General features: G+C 35.0%; 1 protein-coding gene across 1 annotated transcript; it reads right to left on the reverse strand.

Annotated features, from left to right (window-relative positions):
* Positions 1-3,797: 3,797 nt before the first annotated feature.
* LOC121242678 (protein FAR-RED IMPAIRED RESPONSE 1-like) lies at positions 3,798-4,421 on the reverse strand. Its single transcript, XM_041140640.1, has one exon. It carries the CDS (start codon positions 4,419-4,421, stop codon positions 3,798-3,800), a length of 624 nt encoding a protein of 207 aa, XP_040996574.1.
* Positions 4,422-26,234: the final 21,813 nt, after the last annotated feature.

Consider the following 26,234-nt stretch of genomic DNA (forward strand, 5'->3'; position numbering starts at 1 on the left):
CTAATTTTGTGGGTTTGGGTTCTATCGGGTAGTGTCTTCTGCCAGATTTCAGATTTTTAATTCAGTATAATTCAAGTATATGAGCTTGAGATTTGAGGAATCTTTTTAGGTTCTATAAAACTGATTGAATCTGGATTTTGTTGGTTGCACTGAGCGAAGAAAAGGGTATGTTTTTCTGCTTCTGACTTTCAGGTTTGCTATTTGTTGCTCTTTGTGGGGTTGATCTGTGTTCTATGCTTATTCACTCGGAATAAGTCACGGAATCACAGTTGTTTTGAGCTTGAATGTTGATGTTCTGGGTTTTCTTTTGAAGATGTGAATGGTTTGTGGGTACAGAAAAATCAAGTATATAGTTTGCTGAAATGGTTGGAGATTGAAGCTGGATTCTATGAAAGATTGACAACATTTGAGCTCCAGTTTAAAGTTTTGGATACCGCTTCGAAGGATATGAATGATTTGATTTTGTGTGACTTTGCAAAAAACGGTATTTCTTTGTTGGTCTGATTTTGGGCTTTTAGTTTTACCAAATGGATAACTCCAAGACCAGGCATAATAATGATCATTTGGGTGTGAATAACTCCAAGAACAGACATAAGATTTTCGTTTCTGTTGTAATCAAAATGGCAATTTAGGTTATTTTTCGACTGATTTCTAGTACCCAAGATTCTTGCTCAATGTTATGAACAAGAAGAGAGAGTTGTGAACAATCCACGGAGATTTTTCCTATGATAGATTATGAAATTAAATATTAAGGTTTAATTTAAGGAGAGATTATAATATAGGACTTACAACATTCAACATGTAATGTTGTATATATTTGGGTTATACTATCAGATTCGAGCAGAGAGAGTCTCAATTCTCGTAAAGAAATAGATGGAAGAAAATATTAGCAAAGGACTTGAAGTGACGCTGTGTCTGGTATTATCATTCTCTTAGTTTGTGTAACGCCCCGTCCCTGAGAGTCCGGAGAGTTAACTCATAATACATGATAATCAATTTCAACATTTCTAAAACTCTTCCAAAAGCTTCAAATCAAACGTAAACACTTCAAATTTAATTAACCACACATACTCGTATATAAAATCCTCAATACAGTAACCCCAAAAATTTCCAACTTATTTATATGTTACTTAAACTCACATTTCAACAATATAATTATCAAAAATCACCAATACTCATCGAAAACTTTCTATTCTTAATCTACTATTCTTAAGTCATCTCACCCAATTCTTCATAGTCCTGAACCTTAGTTGAAATATCCAAAAAATCATCTAAAAATATTGGACATAAGAGAGGGATGAGTTATCAACAACTCAGTAAGCAGAGAACATATACTAGTATGCAAACATGAGCATTTACAGATTTCAGAATGCAGAACAAAATACTTTATTTTCAGAATGCAGAGTCAGAACATGTTATCAAAAATATCAGAGTGAAAGTTCAAAAATATTTTTATTCAAATTCTTTTGGCATAGCATAACTGACCAGCACCGTACCAGAGCATCATATCACATTAGAGGCCATGTTTAACCCTAGTGGTAGGGTTGTGCAAACCCCAGTAGCTAATCGAGCAGAAACAGAATGTGAATTTTTCCCTTATTTATTCTCGGAGCCCCGAGTGTGCACACAGGAAAGACCACCAGCAAAACCACTTTGTTTCCAAAGTGGGTGAACCAGAAACAGAACAGTTGGTACCAACCCAAACAGAAGCCACTATTAGCACCTGTGGTAGGTCAAATAGATCACCATCCACAAACCACATCTCGATTCGGAATGTCATGCCAAAAGTTTTCAGAAATTACATCATATCAGAGTACAGAACATCTTATGAACAGAACAAAATTTTTAGAAATCACAAAACATAATTTTATGCACAAACTTTCATATTCGCTCTTTTGCACAGTGCAGAAGCAATATGCAAAATAGCTCATGTCTACACTAATCATGCCAGAAAATACTTTATTCTTAAACAGAATCTCATGAGTAATGCAGAACAAATAACTGAGGTAGTTCAAATCTCTTTTCATAACAAAACATGCATATTTTCAAAAATCAACATCAGTCCATTTTATGTTTATGCAAATCTAGCATAAAAACCCCGCTTACCTGGACGACTTATCTTTTCAGAATTTTCCTAAAAAATTTCTAGTCGACTATAAATCGTCACCTATAAAACTAATCACGTAATTTCTGTAAGTTTTCAATCAATCACGGATTTCAATATTTAAGCCTAAGCTTCTTAAATAACCTATTTTAATTCCTCAAAGCTTAAAACCTTCATAATCCCAAAATATATCACCACTTCCTAAAATCACCAATATCCACCATAACCCACGTCAAACACAAAACACCAACATTTAAACCCGAAACAGCTAACAAATCGCATAGCATAAATCAATCACATTAACAACTCTATCATCCAATCCAACCGACCCCTTACTCCTCGGACTCAGTCCCGCACAACCAATCAATTCACAAATGAGTTAGCGCGAAAATACATTTAAATCTCAAAATTTCTTTGAGAAAATACTTACAATGCTATCATATAATTTTTGAAAGATCACGGAGGTTCTAGAAGCGGCAATGTAGCAACAAAACAGTGCCAAATGCATTGTGGCCGTGGGTCTCAAAAACTCACTTTTGAACGGGGACAAACCAAGACTTGAGATTGCTAGAGTAGGGCTTAGGGATGTCGGTAAAGCTAGTGGTGGTGGTGGTTGGCCGTGGGTGGCGGCGTAAAGGGTGGTTGAAGTGCAAAAAAATGTCCAAATCAGAAATGGAGTTGGATGTACTTCATTGGTGGCTGATCGGAGCTGGGGTTGGGTGCATTGGGTTGCTAGGAGGTCGATGATGAAGTGGTCAAGAAATGGTGGCCAGAGGTGGCGCGACGGTGGTACGCAAGCACAAGGAACACCGTGGCTTCAAGCCGAGCGTGGAGGAGAACGCCGGAGAGTGAGGAGCTGAAAACTAGAGGGGGAGGTCGCCGGTGGGTGGGGAAGGTCTTGGGCTGGGCGGTGTCACTGTATGGTGGCGCACGGCGGCGGGCTGGGAGGAAAAGAAATTGCACGGGGAGAGGGGGTGCAGTGCGCAGGAGAGGAGAGAGAGAGAAGAGAAAAAGAAATGGAGGGAAAAAGAAAAAGAGGAAAAAAAATGAAGGGAAAGAAATGAGGTCCAACCTCGCATCTTGGGTCACAAAAATGATCCAACGGAAACGATTTCAAAACAGCAAGTTAAATAAAATAATTCAAACGTGGTGATTAAATGAAAATAAAATAATTAAACCCAACAACAAATTAATTTAAAATAAAGAGAAATTTAAATACATAAGAATTATTAATATTAAGGAAACATGTCAAATTTAATTTTCACAAATTAAAAATCATAAAAGTAAACCCACTAAAATATGAAAATTTAAAACAAGAGAATCAATTTTTAAATTAATAACAAATAATCCTTTAGAAATACCTTACCCAATATGTGCGCTTAGCATACAAACTTTGCAACCAGACATTCTCTTGCAAGTTGTACGTGCTAATTAACTCTTCCTACGATTTCTCATACTCTTTAATAATTTGAGTGTCATACACACATTTCATCAGCTGAGTTTTCAGGCCACTTTTGTAGGCACGATGGGAGCCAAGCTTCTCAGGGACTTTTTTTAGTATATGTCAGAGGCAAAATCTATGTTGGCTTTTTGGAAATATAATAGAAATTGCATTTTTCATTGCCCTGTCTTGGCCAGTAATAATAGCTAGCGAGGCTATACCATCCATACATTGCAGTCAGGTCTGAAATAACTATGTAAAAGTCTCTGTGTCCTCACTGGAAATTAACCATGCTCCCAAGAGAATCAACTGCCCATGATGGTTTACACCAACAAAGGAAGCAAAGGGCATCCTGTATCTGTTTGTCAAGTACGTGGTATCAAATCTTACCACATCACCAAAATCTTGATAAGTTGCCCTACTGCTTGGATCTGCCCAAAAGACATTCTTTAACCTCTCATCATCATCTAAATCCATCAAGGCAAAGAATCTGGGGTTCTTGTACTGCATCCTACAAAAATAGTCTCGAAGCGCTCCAGCACCACCTGCTCCAAGTTGTAGATGTCTTGCCTTATCGATGTAATTGCTATAATCTTTTTTAAAAAATGGGAGGTTCTCAAATCCTTCCGCACCCACAACAAGAGATCTGAAACTCTTGTTCATTCGAATGTCAGCTAGGTCGTTAGTATCTAGTACCATTTTTACGGTCTCAATAACTTCGCGATTACATCGGAAGAAGTGGGATTTCGGTGGACCCAGTCCGTGATTGTGGGTATTATGAACTGTGGTCAACTGCATCTTTTCCTCAACTTTTATGGCATTAATCATTGCCTTACAGTCAGTCTTTCCTGTCGGGCATGGTTTGGCGACATTCATTGTCCTATTTGGAGCTTTTCCCCCACAGGTACAACCAAGAGTGACATATCTGACACTCCCTTCGTCATCCCTTTCACTCCTTTATGTCATGGATCCAAACCCGCATTTCTTAGTATATACCTTATAATAGCTCATTAATTCCTCAAAAGAATCAAACTCCATCCCCGCTTTTGGCTCCTCAATCATATCACCACCATCCATTTGGTCTAACGGAGGTGACTTGACAGTGCCATTGTAAGTTTCCCCTCTGACAGTGCCATCGTAAGTTTTTCCTAAATTTGGCCTATCCTCTTCACCTTGTTCATGAACCCTAGAGGAGGAACATGGTACTTCAGTTTCCCTACACCCGGGTATATCCTCTTGGAATCTTTCGGTCGTTCCGAAACTTGTAGCCATGGGAGGAGTCGGAGGTCTCATCCCATATTGAAATGGGTAACTAGTATTCTGCTAAAAATGAAAGCAACTAAAACTTCCAAAAAATAGGAAAAAAAAAAAAAACTTAACAACAAAGTTGCATCACCATCTGAATGTTGCTTGGACATTGGTATGCATTTGGATATGTGATAAAAGCCGGTGATCATGCAGGCCCTGGTCCAAGGTAATCGTGCATGTAATTTGAAATGGAGCAGTTGTTGAGGTATCCTAACATAACAATAATAATGATAATTAGCAAGTACGAGGTTGACAAATTCCTAACAAATGTTAATAATCATATAACATACCGAGGTTGGAGGATTTGAGCTACATGGTGTTGAGAGAGATGGGTTTTCTTCCCCTTTTCCCATGCTGACATGTTGCATTAAAAAGAATTGTACAACAATTTTTATAGGAGCAAAATAGTTCAGAGAATTCAACATGTTTTCAAATAGCGGCTTTTTTTAAACTTTTTGCAGCAAGTCAAACATTTAATTTATTTCCAAAACTAATTATTTTCAAAACTAATTTATCACCCATCACATTGAAGCACTAAATAACTATAAAAGAAAAGACAAGGATCAAAGACAATAATGACAGAAATATATAAGAAAAGACTAGGATCATAGACAATAATGACAGAAATATTGCTTCCAATCCTTAAACTTGAGATCTAATAAGTTAATATAGCTCAATCCTAATAAAACCTGCATCTCCCTTGCCCAATTCATTCAGATCTAATGCTTGTGATAGCATTATTTATGATGGTACATCAAGACAAAAGTTGTTCCTTTATAACTGTAATTTATTGTTTCTAGCACCTTCATTAGTCCAATTCAAAACTTGTTAACTTAACAAAGACGCATGTTGGTGTGCTAAAAGTTTCTTATCAAAATAAAGTTTTCTTCTATGACTTTTTTCGGTGAATAGAATGAAATTTCTCAAATGAATAACAAAAGCTATAAGATTCTTTATAAAAATATCTAACAAATGCACCAAGAAAATTCATGCAGCAAAGAATGTGAAATAGTGTGCTACAACTATTATTTTAAGAAAACTTTTAGATGCAATCTTACACAATAGATTATAAAGGAGAATGAACAAATTACCAATATTGTAAAGTTAAATCATAAAAATGAACAAAAACAACTTCAAAAGAGTAAAACAATCATCTATAAACATGCATAATGAATTCATTAAGGATTACTTTACTTTCACTCTTTTGTTATCTTGCGACACCTTATTTATGAAGGGTTTAAGGATTTCAAGACAAACTAAATGGTTAAATATGGAGTTATTGTAAGAGAAATACGTAAACATTTTATGTAGGCCGGAATTTGTGGTCATGGAAGTTATCGTGTTTGTCTTTGAACTTAAGTATCTAGTAAATGTATTAAAGAATATGATACCAATGGTCAGCTCATTTTACGTAGGCCGGATAGGTGCTAGCTAGTGGAGGTAACAAGGCTAGACTTCCCAAGAACCACAAAGAGGAAGTCAGGAAATCATTTTCAAACTTAAATAAAAAAGGTATTTGTATTTATTTCATTATAATCCAATACATTTTCTTTCTGCTCTAAAGAAAGTTACAACTGACAAGAAGGGTCCATCACAAGCTTCTGCCCTTGCCTTACGATTTCCATAGATCCATTACCGAATCAGAATGCTGCTCAAAAAGTTGAGCCATTGAACCCAAAGAAGGATCGCTGGACCATTTTCCATTGATAGGAATAATGTGAGAGAGATGAATATAAAGTCCACGGTTGCAAGGGGGACTATGAATGGGAAAACAAACTCATGGTTCTCAACTTTCTATTTCCTAATCTTACAACATGAGAACAATTTTGAGAAACTGACACCCATTTTTAGACATGTTTTCAAGCTTCAAAACAGAGCTTAAAAAATAGCTTCAAAACAGCAAATTCATCCAATACATTCAATGCACAATCTAAACTGTGATTTCTTACCACACAGTGAAGAAGAAGATGAAGACCCACACGGTAGAGTACTTTGAAGAAGAATAGGAAGACCCATAATGTGATTTCTTATTGGTTTATTTACAGATGAAGATGCCGAAGATTAAACGCAAATAAGACGAAGATGACGACGATCTCACGCGACTGAACTCAACGTTTTTTCCAGTTTTTTTTCCACTTTCTTTAAACAATCAAAGCAAACACAATGTGAAAGTTTTTTCCTTTCCCTTAGAGCTCACAATATTTTGGAAGAAAAAGAAACTTGAAGAAGAAGAAGCCAACAATAGCATCTTTCCCACATTTTTGTTCTTCATTTTTTTTTTAATTAACGTGGCATTAAAAAATATTATTGAACTGGGCAACTGCGTGCCGTTTGCAAGGGCCGATTGCCCGTAGAAGAATTGTTTCACTAAAGGGTGAATCGAGGTAAATTTGGAAGGTCGAAATTTCCAACATACAGATGCGTCAGAAGGTAGGCAGATTTATTTATTTATTTATTTATTTCGATCGATCTTTTCTCTTTTGTCTAATTCTCTTTGCTGTGCATCTTCTTTTTTCTCTTCTCTATCTCAACTCAAACCCCCCCTCTCTCTCTCTCTTCACTTCATGGCCCTTGCCGCCGTCAACAACCATGGAGCGTGCCAGACAACAGTTCTTCTTCAAGGAGCAGCAGCTCTCCATCTATTTCTCCGTTGCCATCGTGTAGTCACCACAAGGAAAATGAGAAAATGATATCATAAATCTCTGGGTAGATCTTTATTTTGCTTTGGTGAATACTGACCTGCTCTTGATTCTCTCATTGTTGTTGTCAAAAGAGGCTGTCTTCGCACCTCTCTCGCAAATTGCAACTCCTATTTCAACTGCACCTAAGGTTTCCTCAGACCTGGCTTTGAAATATGTTAGACTCGGATCATTCAGCTGAGATCAGGACAATGATGAAGTTTTATTTCTGAAATGGGGTTTTTAATAAAGCTACTAAATATTAGGTTTTCTGTAACCTAGAAGCAAAATAGACATCAAAGCGTTGAAAGGTATCAAAACAATTATATGATGTAAAATGTTTTTTTTTTTCCTTGAGTTTACATTTTCAATTTCTTGGTTTAAAGGAGATTGGTTGCTTTAATGTTGATTCTGCCAGCCTGCAAATATATGTATCCCTTGAGGAAGCTGAGCATGAAAAAATCGAAACTGAGTTTAAGGCAACATCCATTGATGTCAAATTTCATGATGTCCAAGGGAAGAATTACCGATGTGCCATAGCTAAATTGAACAAGGAGATTATTCCGGATAAGTGTAAGGTGGTAGTTAAGCCTACAAGGGTGATTATCACATTGTTCAAAGCATCAAAAGGGAGTTGGTTAGATTTGCAGTTTAAAAAGGACAAGGTAAATTGTTTGTTGTGAGAGGTACTTCAGCTAGATTATATATTTTTCCTTTGGAACATAGTCAACTAATTGCACTTTTATCTAACAGTTGAAACCAAATATGGATAAAGAACTGTACAACAGATGGCAAGTTGAAATTTTCTATTATTCATTTTCAGTAGAAAAGAAACTTTTGATCTGTTCTCTAGCATGTTCTTGCAATTAGGGATGACATGGGGTGGGTTAGAACTGTGATCCATTGCATCACATATATATTTTCAGTGTTGGGTTTTTTAAAAGAAAAAATTTATTCTTCATCTCAACTTCCATCATCATCTCATCATCCCATGATGTGGCATTAAATGATAGGTTTATAAGTGAAATGTAATAAATAATTTCCAATCATTGATTGCCACATCATAGGATGATGGAAGGATGATGGAAGTTGGGATGATGAGTAGCATTACTCTATTTTTTAAAATTTGAAATTATTAATTACTCATTTCAAGTACAAAAGAAACTTTTGATCTATTCTCTAGCCTGTTCTTGCAATCAGAAATGACGTGGGGTGCGTTAGAACTGTGACCCATTGCATCACATATATATTTCCAGTGTTGGGTTTTATAAAATTTAGTTTACTTATTAAAAATATGGCAAATGGATATATATAAACATTTATATGTTCACTTGTTTATGCAGCTTGCAAATGTCATGGGCTGTTTTCTGTGGTTAACATGTAATTTGATAGAGCATAAGTCATTGATGTTTGAAGATGCATTAGTCTTGGGTGTAACACCCCGCATTTTAGTGTATTTTTACTAAAGGATTATTTTTATTTATTTAAATTTTATTCTCGTATTTTAAAATTGGTTGGATTTTTAATGAGTTTATTTCTATGATTTTAATTGGTGAAAACTAATTTTTATGTGCTTTCTTAATATTTATTTATTGTTGTGCATTTAAATTGTTTTTCATATTTAATTAATTACTGTGGGATTTAATTATTTCAATTTGACTTTACCATTACGTTTAAATTATTTTATTTAACTTGAGGTTTTGAAATCATTTCCATTGGATCATTTTTGTGACCCAAGTTATGAGGATTGGACCTCATTTCTTTTCCCTCCATTCTTCTTTCATCTCCTTTTCTTTTCTTTCTTTTCTTTTTCTTCCTTATTTCTCCTTCCCTCCCGCGCACGACCCAGCCGCTCTCCCTCTCTCCCCTTGCGTCCGTCGTTCACCCTCAACCCACCGCCGTCGCGCCGCCGTGGCCTGCACCGCCCAGCCCAGCAGCTCCCCACCGGCCGGCGACCACCCCCCATCAATTCCTACCTCCCTTGAGCCGCCGTGAGCCTCTACTCACGGCTGGAAGCCGCGGCACTCTTTCCGCCGCTGCGCCGCCGTCGTACCACCATTGGCCACCATCTTCTTACCACATCATCCTCGACCTCTTGGCAACCCATTGGACCCAACCCCAGCTCCGATCCGCCACCGGTGAAGCTCCACCATCTACATTTCCGATTTGGGTATTTTGGTCTTCTACCGCCCATTGCGCCGCCACCCACGGCAAACCACCACCACCACTAGCTTCACCGACCTCCCTAGGCCCTACTCTATCAAATTTGAGTCTTCGTTTGTCACCGTTGAAAAGTGGGTATCTGTGACCCACGGCCACAGTGTATTTTACACTGTTCGACAGCTATTTTTTCACTTCGAGCGCACCCGTGATCCTCGGAAAATTATTATATAGCATTGTAAGTATTTCTCCAAAGAACTTTCGTAATTTAAATGTATTTTTGCACTAACCCATTTCACTATATTTTTGGCATGCCGGACTGAGTCCGAGGAGTTCGGGGGTCGGATGGATTTGTGATTGGAGTTGTTTGGTTGGTTTGGTTTATTTGGTTTGGTTGTTGATGAGTTGTTTTGATTGGATTTGTTGGGATTGGTTCTGGATGGATGTTGGATCAGTGTTGGTGCATGTTCATATCATTATTTCATGTATGATCATGTTTGTAAAGAAAACTGGGTTTTCGTGTATTGCATCCATGTTCATGTGTTTATGAAAACTGAGTTTTCATGTGAGAATGGATTTTGGGTGCATGTGTATCACGACCCCAAGCCGAGATGGGGTATTAACTCGGTGGAGCTCCTCTGGTTACTCGGGAGCGGAATATACTGAGTAACGTCCCTTGGATTGTCGCCGGGCGACAATGGGATCGGACGAGATGGTCTCGTGCCGACTCCGTGGTCCTTTTGCTGGCGGGGACTAGAGGATGTCTGGCCACGTACGCGCTGGGCATCGCTTGTTGCGTAGTGTGGGTGCTTGGCCATGTACGCGCTGGGCGCGGAACTGAGCACCGCTACGAAGCCAGGACATGCGGATGGTCCATAGGGGAGGCCATGGTGCATATGGAATTAATGCATGGTGCATATGGAATTAATGCATGGTGCATATGGAATTAATGCACTATTTTCTGGGAAAATAGTGCGAGTTGGATTTCTAGGTAAATCATTTTCTGGGAAAATGTTTTACGGATATTTTGGGCCAAAATGAGATTTTGGCGTGTGTTGAAATAATTATTTTCAGGGAAAATAATGTGTTGAGTAAAATGCATATTTTTCATGTGCATGCATGTTAGTTGCATTTAATGCATTTTATATTACGTTGTTATTTGGGGTCATACTTACCTGCGATACCATTTTGTGGTAACGCAGATTTTGATGCAGATGAGGAGGAGGAGGGCGAGCCTGAGGAGACGGCTCCGCCCGAGGAGTGATCTGGGATCACTTGTTTGTTTATTTGAAAACTATTGTAATATATTTTTATGGATGACTGTATAACTGCTATTTAAATTTTTACTGATGTTTGATTGTAAATAAATTCTGATACTTAGTTGACTATTGGCTGCGTTATTTTATTTGTACACTGTTGCATGTACACACACTGGCACTTCGTTGGGATGTGTGACCGTGTTGTCACCATCCTAGCGTCTCGATCCCTGTGTATTTATGTAAGGGGGATTGGGGGCGCCACATTGGGAAAAAAAACTATATCCTTATTTCTATAAAGTTGATGAGATGCAGGATTTATGAACTGGTTGGTTTCACTGTGATCCAAACCCATTATTTAAACCTTAGCGTTTAACTTTACAAGGATGGGTTTCTCAATGGGTGAGTTGTGGCATTCATTTGAATCTGCTTCTATGTAAGTTAGTAGCGTGCATTTTTACCCGTACAGTAAGTAAATCATAAATTGTCCTAAATTTGTGGTAGTATTATCTGTAATCCTTATTTTAACTATCAAAGAGAAAAGTATCCTCTGTAGGCATATTAATTTGGGTAGTGATAGGGTTACTACACTTTTACTACCCATTTACTACTTATAGTATATTTATTTTTTTATCATTTTCTTTTAAGTATTTTTTTAATATCCTTAATCATTAAGAAAAAATTAAAAAAATATATAATTTTACTAATAGTCACTTCTTTAACAATTAAGTAAAATAAAAAATTAAAAAAATCAAATACAAAAGGAGTAGTAAATGGATAGTAGGAAGGTAGTAACCCCATCATTTTCCTATTAATTTAGTCTTTATTAATTTATCATTCCAAACCCTAGAAAGGGGTTATTCCAGTGTTCCAATTATTAGGATTTGACAGGCCATGCTACATCTAGATACTTGTCAAATTTTATTTTTCTTTGATGGGGGGACTAAACCATAACACTACAACAGAATGTGTGTTTTGTAATAGAGAAAACTGTCACAAAAAAATGGCAAACCGTCACTAAACATATTTGGTGACGGTTTGAAACCGTCACCATGACCGTCACCTAAAGTGCGTCACAGAAAACATTTGGTGACGGTTTACTGTTCAACCGTCACAAGAAATATTTTTAGTGACGGTTGGAAGTGTTCCGTTCGGTACAACGTTCGAACGTTTCTTTTTTTGTTACGGTTATGAACTGTCATAGAAAATCATGTTCGGACGTAAAATCAAACGTTCGGACGTTATACCCGACCGATTGGCGTTCGAATGAGAGAAGTTGACGTTCGTTGGATATCGTGTTCGAACGTATCATATTTACGTTCGAATGTTAATGCGTCCGAACGTTAATTACAATAAACGTTCGAATATTTGTTCGAACGTAAACGTAAATGTTCAAACGTAGCGCGTTTAATGTTCGGACGTTATTTCGAATGTAAACGAAGGAGCGTCCGAATGCAAGTTCTTTGTTCGAACGTTAGTCGCTTTACCGTTCGAACGGTTTGTTCGTTTTAGCGTGAGTACGTTCGAACGTATAGTTTAACGTTCGAACGATTCAATTGTATTTACGTTCGAACGTTTGTTACAGTGTGAACCAATGTTCGAATGATTTTTATTTACATTCGAACGTACAGATCAGAAATACTAATTTCATAAAATTTAAAAACATAATACCAATTGTATCATATTACATACCCAATTAACAAGTAACAATGTCTTATAAAAGTACAAAATTAGATATTAAAACTAGTCAGAAATATTGATAAAATTTATTTCTTCTTTTTCCCTCACCCACGGGGATTCTGTTGCAACGACATAACACTCTCCATTTGCACCATCATCTCCCGTTGCACTTGCTCTTGCACTTCACTGCGTATTCTTTCCTCCTGGTCTCTCTGTTGGTCCTGCAAACGCGTCTCTAAATGAGACTGTCGTTCTAAGAGAGACTCTAACTCTTGTTGTCTCGACCTCATATACTCATTCTCACGTCGTGCAGCTTCTAAATCTGCCGTAAGATTATTAATTTGTGAAACCGATGAGGTTGAGGAGGATGAACATTTATGCTTGATAGATCGTCCCAAACCTCTTGCCATATTAGACTGCGGCCCGAGCACTTGCGTGAATATGTCTATGTCACTAGGAGAGGATTCTCCAGAAGCCGACTGCATCTCCATCATTTTTTCCTGTAATTTGAAAGGTAATGATCATTAATAGATAACGTATTAAAATAAATAGAAATAAAAAATAAATTATTCACATGTTGCATAATTTATTTAACAAAATTAACACTGCTTACATAATTATCTGCAGCGACAGGATCCATCCACTCACTATGCTCATTAGTGTGAGCAGCAGCATAGACATGAATGAGGGAAAAGTTTTCAGGATCATCACGTTTCTAACAAAGCGACAATATTAGCAATTTTAAAAAGATAATATTAGTACTTATTAGAAATAAGATCAGGAAAATAAATGAATTCTATAATTTTTTAATTACCATTTTTTCAGCAAGACGGTGGAATGACCTTGAACCGGCACGATGGTGGACAGTCAGAACGGATCTATTCTGTGCATTTGTAGAACTCAAGTGCTACAAAATATATTAAAAATGTTAATTGTAATATGTATACATATAATATATAAAACGAATATGAATGTAAATAATTAAAAGATATAAATGTAAAATACCTGATAATCTGGAGATGCGAAAAGATCACAACACTTTCTCCAATCATCTAACTTCATCTGCTGAAAAGGAGACTGCGCAGCCTCTTCCAACGTCTCAAACTTCTTGAAGTGGTCATGACATCGTCCTTTGTGACGTCGGAATAGTGTAGCCATCAACTCATTCACGGTTCTCAAATCCTCGCTACGGCCAAAGTCGAGGTCGAATTCATACTAATAAGGGAATCTGGTAAAAAATATAATATATTAATCTAGGTGAAAAAAATGTACTGAAAAGTAAACTCACTAGCACACGACTTCGAATGTGCTCCTTAATCTCATTCGGAACATCTCGCCATGAGTGCACATAAAATGGAGCATAAGCTCGAACTACTGTGCCAATATAGGAGGAAAGCACTGCTGTACTATCATCCACTACTCCAGTAGAATTATCAGGAATTGTGATCTTCAGTTTACCATGCCTTCTATTTTTTTCAAGAGAGATTCCACGTGTATAGCCACGACCGCGACGTGCAGATGCATCAACTACATGATAATAGATATACTATAATTATAATTATATAGTTATTGAGAAAAAAGTATTAACTATATATATAATTATCAACGACAATATTTCCTTACTAGTAGGTGTCGACTGGCTGTTGTTCTCTTCTGTGTTAGCTTGATCTTCAGGAACGGATTCCTCGAGTGGGGAGTCCTCAATGGATTCAGGACTTGGACTTGGCGGAGGCACATTTATTCGTTGTCGTTTTGGCGGCATTCTTTAAAATAATTAATTATATCAAAGAAAATTAATTAGAAGAAATTATGAAAGTTCAAGATATTTTATAGTCACCTATATGAATAAAATATTTAGTACTTTTATTCTTCAGATGAATTTTCCATGCTTGTTTCAGAATCTCCATCAATAACATCTTCATCATCATCATGCACCTCTTCTTCATCATCTTTATCCACCTCCTGCCCGGATAGAAATACGTCTTCATCTTCTGACTCGTCTTCTTCTTCTTCCTCCTCATTAACTTGAATTGAATGATCATTTAATACAGACGGGTCGAGATGTAAGGGTGGGACATCATCTCTACACAAGGGGAGCAACTCGAGTGCACCGAGGTCAACAAACAAGTTAATACCCTCTTCATCTTCCTGGTATGCCTCAACAATTGGAGTGTCATCTTCATCTCCACTATTCTCGTAATCTGCACTCGTTCCTGCTTCATATATATTTCGAGGAACAAATTTTTGTACGACTAGCCAAGTTATCTCCCCACTATCTTCATCAGCACTTTTCACTGGATCAATCAAGTAATAGACTTGGGTAGCTTGACAAGCTAATACGAATGGATCATCTTCGTACCATTTAGATGCAGTATTGACACTCGTAAAGTGATTATCCCTATGTATCGAAACCCGACCACCGCCTAGATCCCACCAATCACAATTAAAGACATATGTTACAGACCCACCCAGATATTTCAATCCGATAATATCACGTATGACACCATAATAGTCAATATCATCTGTTCCATGACTCCCCTCGACCAACACACCACAATTTTGAGTCTTTCTATTACGTTCACGGTCCAAAGTATGGAATCTATAACCTTGAACCGTGCATGCAGTATATCGAAGTGCTCTATTTGAGGGACCACGGGCCAATGCATACAATTTAGAAAAAATTGATCCAGGATCACGAGCACGTTGTTCCAAAATCTATAAATTGAAATAGTATATATTTATTATTTCATTATCCAGAGTTAAAAATTTCACAATATAACATATATATAATTTTAGTTCATACACGTTCTTCAAACCATCCGGAAAATTCTTCCTCGTGTCTTGCCTCTATATTTTCTACACCTTCCGTCCTAAGTTTGTCCATGTGGTCATTGTTATAACATGTTGCAAAAGAAGTATATTTTGAGCACAAAAATTCTAATTAATTTAAAGAAAACTATAATTATTCAAAGAAATGAAATGACATACCTAAGATAATCATCAATCTCTCGGCAGTTATTTAGCACATACCACCGAACTTTACCCAACTCTCCATCAATTAAATCGTAACCTGTTTGTGCACCCAAGGGTCGTACATTCTGGGAAAACACTGATAGCTCACGAGGAGGCGGAGTAGCAAGATCAACATTTCGCTCTTGATGATTAAATCGTGTCTCAACACCACGAAGATATAGAGAGTAAAATGTTAACCATTCATCGTGTATATAGGCCTCTGCTATTGAACCCTCAGCTTTGGCTTTATTCCCAACAGTGCGCTTCAATCGACCCAAATATCTTTCAACTGGATACATCCAACAGAACTGCACCGGTCCACCCAGAAGTACCTCTCGCGGTAAATGTATTGCTAAATGGACCATGACATCAAAAAATGATGGTGGAAAGATCTGCTCGAATTTACATAGTATAGTAGCAATGTCTTCTTCCAATTTCGACAACACATCTCGATTTACTACCCGAGCGCACAAATCCTTGAAAAACATACATAGTTCAGATATGGCCACACGTACATTAGACGTAAACTTCCCACGAATTCCCACAGGTAATAACTTCTGCAAAAATATGTGACAATCATGACTTTTCAATCCATTGATTTTCCAATCATCAGGACTCACGCATCTACCAATATTTGAAGCATAACCATCTGGCAACTTCACACCTTGCAACCATTTGCAGAAATCCATCCTCTCCTCCCTTATCATCGTAAAACATGCATGCGGCATGACCACCCTGTTGCCTTCCACCAGCAAATGCAGATTATGTTTAATTCTCATTCTCTCAAGATCTTTCCTCGTCTTGATCGTGTCTTTCATCTTTTTGTTAATACTCATCAATGTACCCAGTATATTATCACAAATATTCTTCTCTATGTGCATTACATCCAAACTATGTCGCAACTTGCATGACAACCAATACGACAAGTCAAAAAAAATACTACGCTTTGTCCAATTCAATTCTGGTACGGCTCGTTTTCTCTTGTTCTTTCCCCGACCTTTGCCAAAATTGTTCGCTCTAACATGTTGCAGTTGTTCCACTATCTCTTCTCCAGACAACTCTTTTGGTGCAATCCTATCCTCTACTCTCCCATCAAACTTGGCACATTCTCTTCTCCATGCATGATTTGCTAGTAAATAACGTCGATGACCCATGAAACACAACTTCTGAGAAAATTTTAGCCATTCACTAGCAGTTTCTTTATTACACATCGGACACGCTAACTTCCCTTTCGTACTCCAGCCGGAAAGATTCCCATACGCCGAAAAATCATTTATGGTCCACATTACCGCAGCATGCATCTGAAAAGATGTCGACTTAGATGCATCATAAGTTCTAACCCCTGTTTCCCATAACTCTTTCAGCTCTTCAATCAACGGCTGCATGAATATGTCAATATCATTCCCAGGTGATCTAGGGCCAGGGATGAGTAAAGTTAATAAAAAGTTTGGCGCCTTCATGCACCTCCATGGTGGAAGATTGTACGGAATCAATACCACGGGCCAAGTGCTATAACTTGTACTCATATTCCCAAAAGGGTTGAATCTATCGGTTGTGAGTCCTAGGCGCACGGTCCGAGCTTCTAACCCGAACTCTGGATACTGATTGTCGAAAGACTGCCACGCAAGTGAATCAGCTGGATGCCTCATATACCCGTCCTTCTTAACTCTTTTCTCCTCGTGCCACCTCATATCATGAGCTGTTTTCTTACACATATATAGTCTTTGCAACCTAGGTTTCAAGGGAAAATACCGCAACACCTTAACCGGGACGTTTTTCTTACCTTTCCACCTCGACTCTCCACATACAGGACATGCTTGTTTCTCCTTGTTCTCCTTCCAGAACAATACACAATCATTCTTGCATGCATGTATGGACTTGTACTCAAATCCTAATCCCTTTCTCAACTGCTTCGCTTTATAAAAGTTCTTAGGCAATGCAGACCCTTCGGGAAGCACCTCGTTAAATAAGTCCAATAACATGTTTATTGCTTTCGTCGACATCCCACACAATGATTTAATGTGAAGCAACCGCACAATAAACGACATTTTGGAATGTTTTGTACAACCTGGGTAAAGCTCGCGTTTTGCATCTTCCCACAGTGAAGGGAAATTTTCACAATCAGTCCCTGATCCACCAGTTGAGGCATTGTCGTTAACCTCATCAATAAACATCCCAGCTCCAATGTCACCCAACATCTCATCCATCTCATCATGCTCATAATCATCATCCATGTGCCGCAAATAATTGTGATGATCGACCAATACATCTGCTGACCCTTCATACGGCTCACCATGCAGTACCCATCGCGTATATCCCAGATCCATACCGTTCACAAATATATGACGCTCTACTTCATCCAATCCTATCGCACACAAATTTTTACACCCTCAACATGGACACTTAATGTAACCACGACTATCAGCAGAAGCCCGTGCAAAATCAATGAAAGTTCTTACTCCACATGCATAGGGTACGTAATCCTTTCCAAGTCTATCGTCCAGACGTATCCAATTTTTGTCCATTTCTAAAAACATCTATATATTAATAACAAGTACATTGAAAATTCACATGCATGTCATGCTCCAATTCTCATTACTTTTTTGATAAGGTAGTTGGTCCTATCCCATTCGATATTATATTCTCCATATTGCACAAATCTCGTCACTCTACTAATTTCTACGTTAGTAGAAATTTCGGCAGCACCTCCCCATAATTCTCCAAGTATACATGTTCAAATATCGGGATTGTGACCCTACGAACAGTATATCCGAAGAACAGTAGAAGAAGACACTGAAACTTCATATTAAACGTGGAAAGTAGCGAGTAACAAAAATGTGCAATACAGATAATATAATCTCAAACTGTCCACACTGGACAATTCAGGAATCAGTGGACACATAAATGTACACTGATTCCCAAATGGGTCTAAGGGTATTTATGCAATGTCACACGCATCTAGCAAAAAATCATACAACAATATCTCCATATTGTTAAACTAAAGAGGGATGGAAGATTATGTGACCCTACGTTTCGTGTCTTGTACACAACGAGGGAGAATGATCTTGAAGAAATGTTTAAATTTTAGTCTAATTACTTAACCGTCACAAACTGTCCGACCTTGACAACTCTCAAGGCCGAAGAGACTATGACAGTCAAGCAATTAGACCAAAATTTAGAGATTATAATTGTTATATATAATTTTAAAGGTTATTATATAATTTTAATTATTATCATTCCACAATTATAATCTTAATTGTTATACTTAATTGAGTGAGTTATTTACTTATATAGACAATAAGTATATAATTTTTATATAAGAATCTATTTGATCCTTATTTCCTTTCTCTTTAGTTTATAATAAATAAGTATATTTACATATTCAAACTCTACTTATTTAGTAGTTTCAAGACTTTTTTATTGAAGAGTATTTTAAAGGTTATATTATAATTTTAATTATTATCATTCTTAAAATATAATTTTAATTGTTATACTTAAATTGTAAAAAAAGTATAATATAATTTTAAATATTATAATTCTTAAAGAGTTAGTTTTATTTGTTATTACTTAATTTCAAATATTATTATAAATATTTAATTATCATTCTTAAATTTCAATGGTTATACAATAATTTTAATTATTATAATTCTTAAAGAGTTACTTTTATTTGTTATTACTTAATTTGAAATATTATTATCACAATTTTTCAAATCCATATCACAACATATTCACAATAACTCACAAACTATTTACAAACTATACAAATAATAATCACAATATTTCAATTGTAAGCATAAAATAACATGCCACATGTATTAATAAAGCTTAAGGACAATATATTTGTAACAATGTAAACATATTCAAAAGTCATTCACAAATAATAATTTAAATATTTCAAGTCCATATCACAACATATTCAAAATAACTCACAATATATTCACAAAATAACATGCCACATGTATTAACATATTTCTAAAGTTGAGTAAGCAATAAACATGTATTAACAAAGCCTAATGAAAATATATTTCTAATAATAAACACAATATTTCAAATTCATATCACAACATATTTATAATAACTCACAAAATATTTACAAACTATACAAACAATAATCACAATATTTCAAGAGTAAGCATAAAATCACAACAACATATTGATAAAGTTTAGAAATATACCTAGCACTCACAATATCCTATTACAAATCAAAATCTTCCAACTTCCCAAAACAAGCAATCCTTCAAAAAAATACAACACTAACTTATTAGAAATATTCTATAACAAAAACACATTGTATAAATATCATAAAATTCAAATAAAGACAAGAAATAAAAATTTTTTCTTACCAAAACTCAACTCTCTCTAACTCTCTAACTCAACTCTCTCTCACTCTAACACCCTCTCTCTCTCTCTCTCTCTCTGTTGCGCGCACTGGAGAAGAAGAAATGATCCGCTTCCTCCCGTGCGCGTACTGATTAAGTTTTAAAATTATTAGTTTAAACGTTCGAACGTTTAAGTTGTACATCCGAACGTTATATTCTAAAATTATTCCCGCCCATAACGTTCGGACGTTTACAGTACACGTTCGAACGTACCCTTCTTATTTATAACATAAAATCTAGCGGGAAAGTTCCCGCACTTTCCTCATATATGTTCGAATGTATCACAATTTTTCGTTCGAACGTTCGTAAATTTACAGATAAACGTTCGAACATTTAACTTAAACGTCCGAACGTACATTTCATCAAAGTGTTACCATATTTGAGCGGGAAATTTCCCGCACTAATTTAACTAACGTTCGAACGTTAATATATTTGGTGTTCGGATGTACATAATTTTCTGGTGATTTTCATCAAATAACGTTCGAACGTATAGTATAAACGTCCGAACGTCTGAATAATCACACAGATACCTTAATCGAGCGGGAAATTTCCCGCTCTTAGTTTAACGTTCGAACGTTAACTTGAAACGTTCGAACGTACGATTCCTACTATACTAACTTATAATATAATATATATACTACATTTTATATATATTTATAACTATATACTACATTGTATAGTATGATAGCATAATACTTTAAATGAGAACATAAATGTATATAATATATAAATTATACCATATATATAAATCAATAATATATATTAAATTGTTACTTATTAAATTCTTTATTATATACTAACTTATACTATAATATATATACTACATTTTATATATATATTTATAACTATATACTACATTATATAGTATGATAGCATAATACTTTAAATGAGAACATAAATGTATATAATATATAAATTATACCATATATATAAATCAATAATATATATTAAATTGTTACTTATTAAATTCTTTATTATATAGTAACTTATACTATAATATGTATACTATATTTTATATATCTATAACTATATACTACATTGTATAGTATGATAGCATAATATTTTAAATGAGAACATAAATGTATATAATATATAAATTATACCATATATATAAATCAATAATATATATTAAATTGTTATTTATTAAATTCTTTATTATATACTAACTTATAGTATAATATATATACTACATTTTATATATCTATAACTATATACTACATTGTATAGTATGATAGCATAATATTTTAAATGAGAACATAAATGTATATAATATATAAATTATACCATATATATAAATCAATAATATATATTAAATTGTTACTTATTAAATTCTTTATTATATACTAACTTATAATATAATATATATACTACATTTTATATATATATTTATAACTATATACTACATTGTATAGTATGATAGCATAATACTTTAAATGAGAACATAAATGTATATAATATATAAATTACACCATATATATAAATCAATAATATATATTAAATTGTTACTTATTAAATTCTTTATTATATACTAACTTATACTATAATATATATACTACATTTTATATATCTATAATTATATACTACATTGTATAGTATGATAGCATAATACTTTAAATGAGAACATAAATGTATATAATATATAAATTATACCATATATATAAATCAATAATATATATTAAATTGTTACTTATTAAATTCTTTATTATATACTAACTTATAATATAATATATATACTACATTTTATATATTTATAACTATATACTACATTGTATAGTATGATAGCATAATATTTTAAATGAGAACATAAATGTATATAATATATAAATTATACCATATATATAAATCAATAATATATATTAAATTGTTACTTATTAAATTCTTTATTATATACTAACTTATAATATAATATATATACTACATTTTATATATCTATAACTATATACTACATTGTATAGTATGATAGCATAATATTTTAAATGAGAACATAAATGTATATAATATGTAAATTATACCATATATATAAATCAATAATATATATTAAATTGTTACTTATTAAATTCTTTATTATATACTAACTTATAATATAATATATATACTACATTTTATATATATATTTATAACTATATACTACATTGTATACTCTGATAGCATAATACTTTAAATGAGAACATAAATGTATATAATATATAAATTATACCATATATATAAATCAATAATATATATTAAATTGTTACTTATTAAATTCTTTATTATATACTAACTTATAGTATAATATATATACTACATTTTATATATCTATAACTATATACTACATTGTATAGTATGATAGCATAATATTTTAAATGAGAACATAAATGTATATAATATATAAATTATACCATATATATAAATCAATAATATATATTAAATTGTTACTTATTAAATTCTTTATTATATACTAACTTATAATATAATATATATACTACATTTTATATATATATTTATAACTATATACTATATTGTATAGTATGATAGCATAATACTTTAAATGAGAACATAAATGTATATAATATATAAATTATACCATATATATAAATCAATAATATATATTAAATTGTTACTTATTCAATTCTTTATTATATACTAACTTATACTATAATATATATACTACATTTTATATATCTATAACTATATACTACTTATTAAATCATCAATAAACACCATAAGCTCATAAACTATTCACAAAATTCACAAACAATAATCACAATTATTTCAAGAGTAAGCATAAAATCACAACAACATGTATAAACATATTGCTAAACTTTAGAAATATAACAAGCACTCACAAAAAAACCAATAATCTAATTGTCAATAATATTATATAACATCCTAATATATACATAAACATTTATAATATAATATTAAATTGAAAAACGTTCGAACGTAATAATAAGTACGTTCGAACGTTCTGTGTATATAAGGCCAAAACCGAACGTCGAAACGACATTTCCAATACGTATCATCGTCTACTCCATTGCACGCCGCCACGCCTCCTTCACCGCCGCCGTCAACTCCGCCACAACCGTCACCAAAGGTAGGCATTCATCTTTTATTCAAGTAACATGTATTTTATTGAGATTTGGATTGAGTTTTGTTTAAAACCGGATAAGTGGTTACCGGATTTTCAACTTCATTTTCCGGCCACCACAGCTAGTCATTGGCCGAATAGTCACCGTAGAAATGTTTCTTGAAGTGTATACTTCATTTCCACGGTGACATTTCGGTATTTAGAACCGTGTAGAGAAATTTTTGAAATTTCAATAATGGCTGAGTCGACTCAGCCATTCTGCGTCGAAACGTTCGAACGTTTCAACAAGACGTTCGAACGTACGACGTTTAAATTACAGAGCCGTTACGGCTTCCACGTTCGAACGTTTAATTATAACATCCGAACGTAATGATTTTCTACATTATTCATGCTTCGACGTTCGGACGTTCATATTTATGTTCACACGTAAAACAAATACGTTCGAACGTATTTGTTTTAACGTCTGAACGTACGTCAGCCAATATTTATTTACTGCTTATATTCGAACGTACATTGTTACATTCGAACGTATTTGTTTTACGTTTGAATGTAAATATATTGACATTATTTTACGTGCGAACGTATAAATAAACGTCCGAACGTTTTATCTTTAACGTTCGAACGTTAAAGATAAAACGTTCGAACGTTACGGCAGAGCATCTTAAAATTAATACAAAAAAATGCATTATTGTAAATAATTTTTTTTTTCCTTTTCTATTTTCAGGATATGGCTCTTCCACTGCATACTAGGAAACGAGGGAGGGAAGAAGCCACGTCGGACACTGCCCGTATCGGAGCTCGTACTGTTATGGTAGAGCGAGAGGTCTTAATTAATGAGTTCGACGAACTCTGTTGGCAGCAGACGAACCTGAGAGATGTTTTCCTCAGTAGAGGCTGGGGAAATATCTGCACATTGTGGGGGAAGGTATACCCCTCAATGGTTCAAGAATTCTATATGGGGATGTGTGACATGCCTCAGGATGCATCCTCTCACACCGTGACTGTACGCGGTGTTTCCATTGAGGTATCAGCAAATGTCATCGGCGAGCACCTTGGGATTCGTCAAGGAGTGGAGACATTTGCACACTCGACACCCCGTGAGGATGTAGGCACTTCTACATCCTTTACTGGCTGGGGATGTGAGCCAGCATCAACCAGAGATGCAGGCCAGTCAGAGGCTGAGAATACTGGCGTCGAGGCTCGGGATGATGACCGAGACGAGGATTTCTACATCCTCACCAGGAGGGATCGCATGCAGATCGAGCGGAAGAACGCCTTCAACCAGAACCATCTGCTGCATTTCTTCCGCATGTTGCACCTTATTGTTGCAACAAATGTCGATCTTGTGGCTTATAAAACCACATTTAGTCGGTTTCGGGCACAATTTTTTATACGAGTGGCACGTGGAGATCCTATAGATTTGCCATTGCACATCTTTCAGAGGATCCGTTACGAGGCGAGCATCGTCTCCACGGATAATCTCCCATATGGTGTCCTCATCAGCTGACTATTACTTGCACGGGGAGTGCCGACCCAGCCAGAGGAGCGGGTCAAAGATCAGATGAGCCCCCTCGACATGACCACGCATCGACGTAGCATTGGACAGGCGAGGGGACGTCAGCCACCCCCTATAGAGGATCTAGTTCCTCCGACGCAGCCTGAGCCAGGTCATGTCGGGAGTAGTAGTCAGCATACGCCGAGTACATCTGCAGGAGATGTGCGGCCTGCTTGGGTTGATGTGGTCATCTCACAGCTGACTGCGCATATCGATCATAAGATCGATTGATCGCTCGAGGCTATATCGGCGTCTGTTGCCGAACTCACCCATCGTGTAACTATCCTCAACGACTAGGTTGATACCTTGACTGAGGAGGTACGGAGTTCAACTTTTGCGGATAACGTTATCATCTGACTGTTGTTTACTACATTCTATCAAATTTTGTATTTTATTTTTAATATTTGTAACGAAAAATATTATTGAATATTTCTATCGTTTTTTAATTTCAATTTTTAATCTTCTTTGATGTTATATTTTTCAACTTTAATACTAAATCACTGCATTTCAAATATATATAAATCAATAATATATATTTATATATTACAAAGTGTGTATATATAAATATATACAATTCAATTTTTTAGACTTGTTCACAAATTATGCACAATAAAAACCACATAAATTTTAAATTAAAGTCATTTAATTTAAATTTACAATGAACGTTCGAATGTTATTACTTAACGTTCGAACATTGGTGCAAACATTTTACGTTCGAACGTAAAATTAATAACATTCGAACGGTTGCGCCAAAACATTTTACGTTCAAACGTAAACAGACATAAAGTTCGAACGTATATGTAACGTTCGAACGCATATTTCCCATACGTTGGAACGTAAAAAAATCTCATTCTATCTTTAGTGACGGTTTCCAGAAACTGTCACAGAAAATGCCTTTTAGTGACGGTCTAGGGACTGTCACAATTTCCTAACCGTCACTAAAAAGCAATTGTGTTGTAGTGTAAGCCATAACTGCTGGAATCCACTGTATGAGTTGTAGCAGCCATCCCCAACCAGTCAGAGAAGGAATTTTGGGAATTATCTGAGAGATTGAACGGGAGGGAAGAAGTCTACAGTAATATCTAGCAAAAGGCTGTTTTCCAGTTGAATATAGTAGATAATTATGCTTTTTATTTTTTTATTATTGCTAAATTTGGATTATTTCTCCTTAAGGTCAAAGAGTTGGAGACCAAGCTCTTAGAACAACAACACTCAGAATATGCATATTTTCAACATAAGGTTTGCGTATCAAACTCTAAAAGTGTGAATCATTTATTAAAAACAAAAAGTCACTGCTAACTAAAGTGTGAATCATTTTGTGAAAGTTCTATGAGATGTTGCAGGTGCATTCATGAAATCAAAAGTTCACTCTGCTTAACATTGAACTTATAGAAAAATGGATTTTAATGGACCACAAGATGGGAGACATCGAAGCAAATGAAAGGCCTCAACAATGAAGTCTTTGTTATCACATTTTTGTGCGGGAGTTGTTTCTCACACAGTCCACTAACCCTTGCACAATCACTAATCCTCCACATATAGCTATTATACTTTTTTTTTTCCTGGTGTTAATCAAAGTTCTTATTGTTTCCAT

Source organism: Juglans microcarpa x Juglans regia, chromosome 1D, assembly GCF_004785595.1.
Source record: "Juglans microcarpa x Juglans regia isolate MS1-56 chromosome 1D, Jm3101_v1.0, whole genome shotgun sequence".
Lineage (NCBI taxonomy): Eukaryota > Viridiplantae > Streptophyta > Magnoliopsida > Fagales > Juglandaceae > Juglans > Juglans microcarpa x Juglans regia.

Bases quoted from the DNA above. Each gene is read 5' to 3' on its own strand.
- LOC121242678 (XM_041140640.1), bottom strand. From the start codon at position 4,421: ATGAATGTCGCCAAACCATGCCCGACAGGAAAGACTGACTGTAAGGCA.